This window comes from Rana temporaria, chromosome 2 (assembly GCF_905171775.1).
Source record: "Rana temporaria chromosome 2, aRanTem1.1, whole genome shotgun sequence".
NCBI classification, from domain to species: domain Eukaryota; kingdom Metazoa; phylum Chordata; class Amphibia; order Anura; family Ranidae; genus Rana; species Rana temporaria.
Window position 1 is genome coordinate 45737657 of NC_053490.1, and position 12276 is coordinate 45749932.

Below are 12276 nucleotides of genomic sequence, written 5' to 3' on the forward strand. Positions count from 1 at the left end.
CCATTCCTTGGTGAGAGCTTTGATCCAAAAATTGTGCCAGCTGTACATTCTCAGTTCACTTTGTGGGACCTCACCTGCTCTTCAAAGACTGCCACTTGAATCTTTTCTGCTTTCTCATGGGGTTGCCTGTCTTGTGGCCATTACCACGATTAGAAGGGTTTGCGAGTTGATGGCTTTATTCTGTGAGAAACCTTTCCTTCACTTCTAAAGGACAAAATAGTTTTGAAGCCTACAGCCTCTTCCTTGCCCAAGGTGGTCAAGGCCTTCCACTGTAACCAGGACATTGTAACATTTTATTTCCTGCTCCTAGGCATCTTAAAGCAGAGTTCCACCCAAAAGTGGAAGCTCCGCTTATCTGCTTCCTTCCCCCCCTCCCTCCAGTGCCACATTTGGCACCTTTCGGGGGGGGGGGGGAGACGGGTAACTATTGTTTACGGGTACCCCCATCCCCACTTCGGGAGTCATGGCTGCGGCGATGTCCTCTGGAAATTCGGCCTCCTTTCCCCGCTGCCAGGCCAGTCACAAAGCGCAGCATGCTTCGTGCCATGCACAGTCGAGAACCTGCTGCGAAGCTGCAGGGCTTCACTGCCGGTTTCCCTTACAGACAATGGCGGCAGCAGCACCCATCGGCTGGGGTGCTGACATCACTGGATTCCAGGACAGGTAAGTGTCCTAATATTAAGTCAGCAGCTACAGTATTTGAAGCTGCTGACTTCAATTCTTTTTGTGAGGGGCTGGACCTCCTTTTTAAGGAGATTGCATTCCACTGCTTGGACGTGGCTAGGGTTGTGCAAGTCTACTTCATGGCTAAAGCTTTGATTAGTCACTCTCATTGCCTCTTTGTGCTACCTGAGGGTTTTTTGCAAAGGCCAAGCTGCTTCCCATGCCACCATTGCTAGGTGCGTTCATCAACTCATCACTCAGGCCCCGTACACACGACAGAGGAACTCGACGTGCTTGGCACGTCGAGTTCCTCGTCGAGTTTTGGGATGAAGCCGCCGAGGAGCTCGGCGGGCCGGCTTCTCCCATAGAAGAACGAGGACAACGAGAAAATAGAGAATATGTTCTCTATTTTCTCGTCGAGTTCCTCGGCGGCTCCATCGAGCCAAAACTGTACAGACGACAGAGATTCTCGGCAGAATCCGGGTTTTGACCGAGTTTCTCGGTGAATTCTGCCGAGAATCTCTGTCGTGTGTACGAGGCCTCAGACTTACAACCTGAAGAGGAAGCTTCCCCCTTTTTCCTGTGAAAGCACATTCTGAAGTGTTGGCTCTTCATGGACGTTTTAACACCAGGCCTCGGTTCCCAGGTCTTTAGGCTTCCATCTGGTGTTTTCACATAATTGCCAAGCTTTGAGATGGATGTTCAGAACTTTGTGGACGCTGGTTTTGGTCAAAAGGTCCTCCAGACAGCCATGTAAAGGGGCCTTATCTAGCCTTTTTGTTGAGCCATGGATTACTTTTGAATGCCCTGCTCTAAGAATTAACCTATTTCTTTGTCCCGTGATTAAAGATAAAGCAGGGTTTTTGGCTTACCCTTAGAATATTTTTATTGGAGTATATCACAGGACCCCCTCCCTATATGTTTATGTTCAGTTTTATGTTGCTTACTTACAAAACTGAGGCATGTTGGTCATAGGAGGGTCTATGCAGGGCTGGATTTCATCTTTGCAATTTGCCGGTGTTAATTCACTTGGAGGGTAGAACATAACTTGGTGGTCTAAGAAATAATCTATGCCTGTGTGATGTACTCAAAAGGATATTTCAGGCAAGTCAAAAATCCTGTTTGATTGTTCAGCACAATCACAGGATCCTTTTTTGTGCATACGTAAAACAGGATCCCGTGTTTGGGTGGAACAGTAAAGCTGATTTTACCCTTTGGAAGGGGTGTACAGCTCCAGAATTGTGTCGAATTATGTGCAAGAAGAACAGACCCCAGACGATTCTGTGGAGCAGTGAGGGTGGGAAAGTGTCGGGGCATTTTCACAGTAGATTCTGTAAAGCGGCAAGTGGATGAATGTTGTGGCATCTTTACAATGTGATTCCATAGAACAAAGAGCAGAGAAAAGTGTCAACATTTCACAGAAGGATTGTGTAGAGCAGCAAGTGGTAGAATACAAGGGAGAGACCGTATTACTAACTGGGCTGTAGTTTTATTCCAGCAGACTTATTGTTTTTTTGTATGCAAGAACAATGCATAAATAAGCAAAATGGCTTCTTACATTGTTTTGGTTGAAAGGTACTTTTTAAATACATGTGGATATGTCATCTGACGGCTTTGTGTTCTTTCCTCACAGTGAGAAATGGGCCTGAGAACGGCTGCAAGGTGATGGTTCAGTTTCCTCGCTGTCAGTCTAAGGAGCTCTCGAAGAGTGACGTCTTACAGGATAACAAGTGGCAGCACCTACGTGGACCCTTTAAAGAAGTTCAGTGGAACAAAATGGAAGGTCGGAATTTTGTCTATAAGATGGAATTGCTAATGGCAGCCCTGATACCTTGCTAGAACCTTCCCAAACATGGACACCATTGAGGTTGCTTGAACTTTTATTTCTAGGAAACAACAAACAGGCTTTTCTGCATTATTTACATCAAATAAACCTGTATATTTTTTTTTTCAATTTTTTACTACTTTGTGTGTATGTGTTCTAATTTTAGTATGTTGTTGATATTTTAAGATTAACAAAATTGAACGTTTTATGAACTTTTGCTGTCTTGTAAAGTGTTCTGTCAGCTGCTGGCCTTTATCTGATGGTGGGGGTGTTTTTATCAACTGCCAATGTTGTGTTTTTTTTTTTTTTTTTTACGTTGATAAGTGGGCTACAATAGCTGACTTCCTAATATTGCTAGTTTTCGGTCCCCCTGCCCCAAAGCACCCACCCCCCCTTGTTGAGAGCATGCGGCCTGGTACCGTTCAGGAGGGGGGGGCGCTCGCTCGTCCCAACCCCCTTTCCTTACCGGCCGGGCTGCATACCCTGATAAGGGTCTGGTATGGATTTTGGGGGGACCCCCATGCTGTTTTTTTCGGCGTAGGGGGTTCACCTTAAAATCCATACCAGACCAAAGGGCCTGGTATGCTCTTGGAGGTGGAACCCATGCCGTTTTTGTTTTTTAAATTTGGCGTGGAGTTTCCCCTCAAGATCATCAGAGCACAAGTCGCATGCCAAAGTCAGATCATGGAAGACGGCGATCCGACTTCAGTGATATTCAATGGGCTGAAGTAGGATGAAAGTCGGACCAAAGTAGTACAGGGAGCTTTTTCAAAGTGGACCGACTTGTGTTGAACCAGTTAAGACGGCTACCATAGGGAAACATTGATTTTCACATGTCATGCGACATGAGCTCCCAATGTCGGAGCGTTTGTCGCACCAGTGTGAACCCGGCCTTATATAGTATATAGAATAAAAAAGAAAAAGTGCAGCGCTGAATATTCAGTGAAATGAATCAAAAATATATATATATATAGTATATAGAGTGACCTAGAAGCCCAGACACCTGGGGAACTCGCTTGTGCAAATTTGGACCAGTGTCTGTTGATTGCCCCCTTACCTCTTGTGGCTATGACTGACAATCTAAGGAAATATATCAACTGTAGTTCAACCCTGGGATAATCCCTTCTATTACCAATATGCCTCAGTTTTCCTCGGTGTCCTAGATGGACGTCTTTTCTTAGCTCCCCTAATTTAAGACTGAGCCTAGGTTCACACTGCTGCGAATTCAAAATCGCGGTAAAATGCGATTTTACCGCGATTTTGCCGCGATTTCGGCCGCAATTTAATGTAAATCGCGGCCCGAAATCGCAAAAAGTAGTACAGGAACTACTTTTTGAAATCGCAGATGCGGCGTCGCACTGATTAGGACAGTGCCATTGCTGACAATTGCCGCCGATTTGAGATGTGATTTGACATGTCAAATCACATCTCAAATCCTTCCAAATCGTACCCAGTGTGAACCAGGGCTTAATCAAATTTTTTAAGTAGCAACTTTTTTTTTTTATCTTCAGTGCTTTCCAAATTCAGAGATGTTTCCATATCCTTTGCAATTTGGGCGGCAACTAGGAGCTCCTTAATTTTTATTAATCGCTGGGTAACGATTTTCAATGCCTTATTTTTCTGCTGCCTTGCCTTGGAAGGGGACTGAGTGCTGATGTCATTATGCTAGGTGGTCCCTGGTTTCTGCTGCAAAACACATTTACAGGTTTTAGTCCAGTTGGTTCACAAGCCCAAAAGGAGATATTCTCCACATTCTGGACCCCAAACCTAAATGCTCAAATTTATGCCCGCAAATTCCACATAGACTTGATGAGATCCATTGCCTCTGAATCAAGGGGACTTTCTGGCCTCGGGGGACACCAATGATTCTTACCTCAAATGGAACTGGAGTCCATTGACGGACACAGATCTCAACCCTCTGCTTATGGTTAATCGGGGTCCCAATCTACTTGTCCTGATAACATATATATATATTTTTTTTAACCAAAACCATATTTAAATAAGGTAAAGGTTTGATAGTTCTTAACATTGTGCTGTTTATCTCCTACTCGCCTCCCTACCTGTCTCCAGCACAGCACCCGGAGACTAGCAGGGAGGGAGGAGATCTTGCAGTGTGATGAGAACAGATTGGCTTCTCATCAGGAAAGGGAGTGTCGGGTTCTCAGTTCTCTTAACAGAAGCGCATCTGCTGAGCGATAAATGAGGCGCTGACCCAATGTGAAAAAAAAATGTTATTCCCTCAGGTTTCCCTGGCACATGGAAGCACTTGGGTGCTGAGTACAAGCACAGTCTGCCATCTGGCACTTTTTGTTTACAAGTTAAGCCCTGGTTCACACTGGTGTGTTTTTACATGCAATTTGGCATTTGCCAGCAATGGCACTGTCCTAATTGGTGCAACGCTACAGCGATTTTTTAACAGTAGTTTCTGTACTATTTTTTGCTGTTTTTTTTTTTTAAACCTGCACGGATGTCTCTAAAATCGCATCCAAAAGCAGGAGTGAAGTCGTGTGAGTTCAGCTGAATTTGCACATCTTCATTCTCGCAGCCCAGTGTGAACCTGGGCTCAAATCAGTATTTTTGCTAGAAAATTTCTTGGAACTACCAAAAATTATATATTGCTTTTTACCAGGGAACCGAGAGGAAAAAAAAGGCGATTGTTGCAATTTTTTTCTGTCACGCGGTATTTGCACCTTTTTTTTTTAAACGCCGTTTTTTTTTTTTTTTAACATTATACTTTAATGAATTTTAATACAAAGACCACAAATCTCACCCAATTTTTATTAACATATAAAAGATTGTTATGCCTGGTAAATGGATACCCAACACGTCACACTTTGCATGAGCAAAAAATATTTTTATACTGTCCCTTTTCTTTTTAGTCACTGTTATTGCTCTCAGAAGAATTTTTAAATTTGTTTACATCTGCCCTAAACTAGCGAGTTGTCATGATGTCACTCCTGGCCGAGATCATAGAGGTGTGGGGAGAGATGATTTGGTGTCTCCTAAACTCTATGGCCAGCTCTGGATGAACCACTGGATGGTTTCCCGGTCTTGAATGTGCCATGTGTCGGGTGATGCGGTTTGGGCATCCCTGTAACTGTCAGGAAACCAGGGCCAGGAATTTATTCATATTCTAGTGTAAACGTTTTAAACTTGGTGCTAAAATTCATCCACTTAGAGCTTAGTTGTAGGTGGATGAGCAGGTGTTGCATCACACCAAAGGTTGCACACTTTACTGCCACTTCCTCCTAGACCTTATAAGGTACTCGGGTATTTCCAAATGTCCCTTTGCCACAAAGACTTTTACAGGATGGTCTGCACCTGGGTTGCTTCGTAATCTGTCTGACATGCTTATCCCATTTTCGCGCCCTACTCTGTAAGTACCCCACAGGGCAATACCCTGACCTATGGTAACAACAGAAACCAGGTGACAGGGAGCTGCGGAAAAAGCTCAGGAAAAATATTTGCTCTGCTGGACAGTCGCACAACACTCGATCCCATTTTTTTTTTTTAATCCACAATACCCACCAAGTCTTTTGCAAAGATCTTTTCCAAATTAAGGGGCATCCACATCTGAAGAGTGGGGGAAGATACCTGTTAGTTTGCCTGCCTCTGGATTACAGGTGTCCCATCTTTCCAAGGACTGTCAGGTTTGCAGAATGCCCTGAACCATTCCTTGTGCTAGGAAGTAGTTGTACCAGTACCTCTGCGGGACTGTTTTGAACCTGTCAGTGGTACCAGCACCAAAAGGGGTGGTATTATTTTCCTGGACCTAACAACATTCCTAAACAAATACCTTCCAATTCTAAAACTTTGCAAGGTTGGTTATTGCCTCTCCGAGACAATGTGAATTCTCAGCATCCATAGACATCCAAGATCCCTACCCACATAACCCCTTGTATCCACCTCATCAGTGAGTTCTACAGTTTGTTGTAGGTGCCAATTGCCTTCAGTTTGGGAGAAGTGGACAAGCCACATGGCAGTGTGATACAGTATTCACAAAGATTTTTGCACTGCTTCTTGCTTGAGGTGATTGTATCTGTATTTGTGCACTTGTGAGAGAAGCATTTGAGTACTGTCTGTGATACTTTTTTATTTGCACTAACATACAATTATACAATTTTTTAGGACAAGCTTTTGGGGTCTGTCCCCTCCTTTATGGCCCGAGCAGCACTTTTCCTTTCCCACAGAGATTTTTTATAATTTTTTTAACATTCTACTAAAATGGTATGTGTATTAGTACTGCTTGCACCTTAAAGGGGACATACCCCGAAAACTTGTCCTGAAAAATTGTATGTTGGTCTGAATAATTTTTTTTTTTTTTCATGGACAGTACTCGATTGTTTCTGGTTTTTCTATGAACTCAAGGCATTCAGGTCACAGGTTATCTAGATGACCTATCTCTCAAAAAAATCTCCCTAGCAACACTCTTCAAACATACAATTGACAATTCCAATGCTTTAGGTTAGGTGATTAACGGTAATTAAAAATCGGCTTTCTAACCTTTTTGCTTGGAGCACTTGGGCCTTGTTCTAGACACAGCCCAAGCAAGAATCATCTTGCCAGAAGAAACTGCTATCTTTGACTCAGGATCAAAGGAACACCCCTCCTGTGAGATTTTTTTGAGATATGGGTCTCATACTAGTCTTCTTCGAGGCTGTCCCATTTGCCAAATTTAGTTTTGCGTTCTCTCCAACACATCTTGGTGGCATGAACCAATAATGCTCCTTCTCTTGACTCCCCGTGCTCCTCTCCAGCCAAGTAATTAATTGCCTTGCTTGGTGGCTCTCCAGACCAACTTTGACTATGGGGATGTAGTTTCTGCCCTATGACTGGAAAATGATAATTACAGATGCCAATCTTTTATGGTCAGGGAACAAAGTTTTCCAAAGAAGACCAGCTCCCCCTTCTACAAGGGCACTCCATCAGGGTGCATGAAGAAAATGCCATGGCTGTGGACTACCTCAGTCACCAAGGTGCTTCAAGGAGTTATGCAACTTTTAAGTACTGTAAGTAAATATGATAATCTCAAGGACAGCCACCTCCGTTACCATGCGGTAGATGTGCTTCGATCAGCTGCCGACTGGGCGACAGTCTGGGTCCCAGATCCTTGTATTCTTCCCAGTTTCGGCCATCGAGCGTGTGTCGGTCATAGCTGCGCGCTGGGTCGTCCACGACATGCCCGTCGCTCTACAGGTGGCCGGTGAGCTATACGCTCCAGGGCTTGCATAAGGACCGGTCTACAGGGCCGAGTGGCAGTAGCCTGACCGACAGTCATCTATGTTACCATGCGGAAGATCCACTGTCCAGGATGCTTCCAGCATAAACCCACAGGAAGGGTAAGTAGCTACTACCTTGCTTTAGCAAGAAGACAGAGCTGGGCATCCTTGGAAAGGTGAGTAAAGGGCCTTCTCCCCTCCCCCCTCCTCCTCCTAGGCTCTCTGAGCTAGCTGCTGGGAAGGGGTTCCTCTGGGGAGCTTCACTTGGGGAAACCATAAGTCACTAAATCAGTGTTTTAAGCTGCATAAGAGATTCTGTTTACCTGTGTGTCCTGCTCCATGCTGTCGGCGGCCATGTTTGGTGTATTCATGCTGTATTTCTTTACTTTCACGATGTATAAAGCTGCATAAGAGATTCTTTTTTCTGTGTGTCTTGCTCCATGCTGTCGGCGGCCATGTTTGGTGTGTCCATGCTGTATTTGTTTACTTGCACAATGTATAAAGCCGCATAAGAGATTCTGCTTTCCTGTGTGTCTTTCTCCATGCTGTTGATGCCCAGGTTGGTGTCCATGCTGTATTTCTTTTCTCACTGGCGGCCATCTTCTGTAAGCCGCATTTTTCTGGCGATTTCTGCTGAGGTGTACTGACTGCTGCATTATTCTGCTGCACTGTGGTTTTCTGCCCTGTTGGCCTCTAGTGTCAGATCAGCGGCCTTTGTACCATGGATCGGACCATTTAAAAAAAACGGCAGATGAACAGATACAAGCTGCAACTGAGCAGTCTGAAAAACTGACAAAAATCGCAGCACCACAAACAGCCTTCGATCCCAGCTGTGGAGAGCACAGATCGACAGACACACTCTGCAGGCAGCAGCTCTGCTAGCTAAACCATCTATTACGGTTCCTGGGTGGTGAGTCCTCTAGGGGGGGAACCCCTCGATTCTGCTGCAGCCAGGAGAGGTGGGTTACTTGTTTGGGGGACCCTGTGTCAGGTGTGTGGACAGCATGGCGTCAGAAGCAGACGCTTTTTCCCCCCCCCCGAGACACCTGAGCTGGCAATTGATGCCCCTGCACCTGATTTATCGGTGGACGCTAGGCGGCAATCCTAGATGCCTTCGGGTGGAAGCAGCACTTGGGAGAATAGGGTCTAGAAAGCGCCCCCTCCGTCCACCATCTGCTGGGGACAACTCAGATGCGTTGCCGGGTCCAGCTAGAACTCATAACCCTGGCCCTGAGGTATCTGAAGATGCGGACCAAGAACCCTCTTGAAGAGCGTTTCTTGAAAAGATGGACCTCGCCCCCGATAGTGGACCCTCCTGTGTCCAGATTAAACCAGCTCCACCATACCAGTGGAGGGGGCTCCAGCCTTCAAAGACCCTGCGGACGAGAAGGCTGAGGCGATCACCCGCAACCTGTGCACGGTAGTGTGTTGACGGTATGCCCAACCATAGTTGGGGCCCTGGTGTCTCAGACACGCACGGAAGGGGCAAAGATGCTGCTTAATGGGTTACAAATCGTCAGGCTTCCTCGAATGAGGTAGCCCTAGCTGACCTACTAGTACAAGGCCAAAAATTAATTTCTGAATCAGCCTTGGTCACTATTCCTCTGCTGGCCAGAGCTCAGGTCAGGCGGTGGCGTTACGCCGTCTACTTTGGTTGGCGGACCAAATCTTAACCAATCTTCCAAGAAAGCCCCGATGGACTTGCCCTTTAAGGGCGACAGACTTTTTTGGAACTCCCCTGGATGACATAATTAAAGATGCTACAGGAGGTAGAGCACACTGCTCCCACAGTCCAAAAAGGGGAAGGAGCCACGCTGTAGGCAAGGGCCCTTCTTTACCGCACACAACCATTTTTTTCGTCCGCCCAGTACCGCGGGTAAAAGACCACAGGCCGATAAAGCGCCTGCTCAGGGACTGAGACGTCCCTGGTTTCGCAAACTCAACAAACCTGCAGACAAAGCTACGTCCGCATGAAGGTTTGCCCCCACCTCTCTCAGGTGCGGGGACGTCTTTGCGAAATCGCGACCCGGTGGACATCTCAGGTCCCCGACCGGTGGGCTTGCAAAGTAGTGACTTCAGGGTACAAGATAGAGCTTCTATCCTGCCCACCAAACAGATTGTTTTTTCCCTCCAACCGCCAGCTACAACCAACTCATCAGGAAGCCCTATTTGGGGCAGTTCAAGACCTGCTGAAACGCAGGGTGGTTATTCCTGTCCCAGTACAGGATCGGTTTCAGGGGTTTTACTCCAATCTGTGCATAGTACCAAAGAAGGAGGACGTTCGCCCAATTCTGGACCTCAGGGCCCTCAATTGCTTCATGAAGGTACAAGATTCCGGATGGAATCGGTTCGCTCTGGCGTCACTGCCCTCCAGCCGGGGGACTTTCTGTCATCCTTGGACATCAGGGATGACTATTTACATGTCTCCATATGCACAAAGCATCAGAGACTTCTGCGCTTTGCGGTCGGGGAAGACCACTATCAAGTTGTGGCTCTCCCCTTTGGCCTGGCATCGGCACCAAGGGTGTTTACCAAGGCGATTGCCCCAATTCTCGCCCTACTAAGACAACGTGGCATCGCTGTCGTGGGCTAATTGGATGACCTGCTTTTGAGGGCCGCTTCAGCCTCAGAATTAGAGGTGAGAGTGTCTATAACATCAGACCCTCAGACACTTGGGTGGCTACTGAACATTCAGAAGTCAGTAATGGTAACGACTCAATGCCTAGTATATCTGGGATTGATTCTGGACTCCTCAGAGGCAAAGGTTTGCTTCCCTGTGAAAAATTGCAGACCCTTCAGGCTGCGGTGCGGTAGTTGACAACCCAGAAGGGTCGTCATTCCGCTTTGTATGCGAGTCCCGGGCCTCATGGTGGCATTCCTTTCGAGGCGGTACCATAGGCGCAATCTCACACGAGTGCTACAGAAGGAAATTCTGTCCAGATCATCCCTGGATTATCTAATCAGGGTGAGCCACTTGGTCAGGGCCTCCCTTGTTGGTGGCTGACCTCACCGGCACTTCTGTCTGGGAAGTCGTTCCTTCCACTTGATAGTCATCACGACGGACGCCAGCCTTACTGGTGGGGGAGTCTGGGGGGGTTCAGTCGACCCAGGGTCGCTGGTCTCCAGAAGATTCCCATTTGCCGATCAAGGTCCTGGAACTTTGGGCGATCAGGCTGTGCCTCTCCACATGGTCTCGGAGGCTACGAGGGCGTCCAGTCAGGATCCAGTCGGACAACGCCACGGCGGTGGCATATGTCAACCATCAAGGAGGAACAAGTAGCTCGACTGCAGCGTCAGAAGTCGCTCACATCCTAAGGTGGGCAGAAAGGAGCATACCGGCACTATCGGCCATATACATTCAGGGTGTGGAAAACTGGCAGGCGGACTACCTGTGTCGCCAGATGCTGGACCAAGGAGAATGGTCTTTGCACCCGGAGGTGTTTCAGCTCCTTTGTCCTCCTTATACTCCTTTATACATGTATAGAGCCATGACGGGTCCCCTTTAGTTATCATGATATAAAATAATGAATGTGGGGGCCTTTTGGTGGGCGTGATTTTTTTTGGGGGGGGCAGCATTTCATTCTTGGTCCCAGGCAGCACAATGTCTTGGGCCGGCACTGAGTCTACCACTACGAGAGGACCTGCTGTCGCAAGGTCCCATAGGTCATCCTGCTTTACAGTCAATGGCTTTAACGCCATGACCTCTAGGTGCCTCAGAACCACTGTTTGAGAACATTAGGGAAGTTCCCTTGTTGACACTTTCTCAGAAAGTGGCCCCTTTGGTGGCTGTTATGTCAGTTAAGACAGATTCTGAGCTGGCAGCTTTGTCATGGAAGGCTCCTTATCTGATCTTCCACAAGGATAAAGTGGTGCTGCATCCACAGCCTTTTTTCTTCCTAAGGTCATTTCGATCTTCCATCTCAAGGAAGACATTGTACTGCCATACTTGTGTCCTCATCCATCGAATCCTAAGGAGACGACGTGGCATTCCTTGGACGCTGTCCGAGCGCCGAGAAGATACTTATGTGTTACTGCTCCGTTCCGGAGTTCAGACTCACTGTTTATTTCGGTGGCTGGTCCCAAGAAGGGCCCATCGGTCTCATCGGCTACCATTTCGAGGTGGACCCGACAGATCCTGATCAGGCTTACGCCATAAAGGGTCGGGCGCCTCCCTATCACGATGCATTCGACCAGGGCAATTGTGCCTCTTGGGGGTTTCTGACATCAAGTGTCTGTTTCCCAGGTGTGTAAGGCGGCGACCTGGTCGCCCGGTCACACTTTCACTAAACTTTACAAGTTGATGCGAGTGCATCTTCGGATGATTCTTTGGCTGCAAAGTTTTGTAGGCGGCTGTTTAGAGTCACAACTCCGTTGAGGAGCTCTGTTTTGGGGTGAATTTTATTGATTTTTATGCTTCCCACCCCTCATTCTGACACTGCTTTGGGACTTCCTACTATGCCAAGATTAAGGCTGTGTCCATCCATGAACGAAAGACAAAATAGGATTTTATGCTCACGTAAAATCTCTATCTCTGAGTTCATGGATGGACACAGCCCCCACCCCTCTTTG

The 12276-nt window shown here is 47.0% G+C and overlaps 1 protein-coding gene across 2 annotated transcripts in view; it reads left to right on the plus strand.

Moving 5' to 3' along the window:
- MED17 (mediator complex subunit 17) overlaps positions 1 to 2624 on the plus strand; it is a 57601-nt gene extending 54977 nt beyond the window's left edge. For both annotated transcript variants that reach the window (XM_040340149.1, XM_040340148.1), the window contains exon 12: positions 2297 to 2624. In XM_040340149.1, the coding sequence (XP_040196083.1) occupies positions 2297 to 2502 (206 nt within the window). In that variant the 3' untranslated portion in view covers positions 2503 to 2624. The remainder of the gene's footprint in view (positions 1 to 2296) is intronic.
- The last annotated feature ends 9652 nt before the right edge of the window (positions 2625 to 12276 follow it).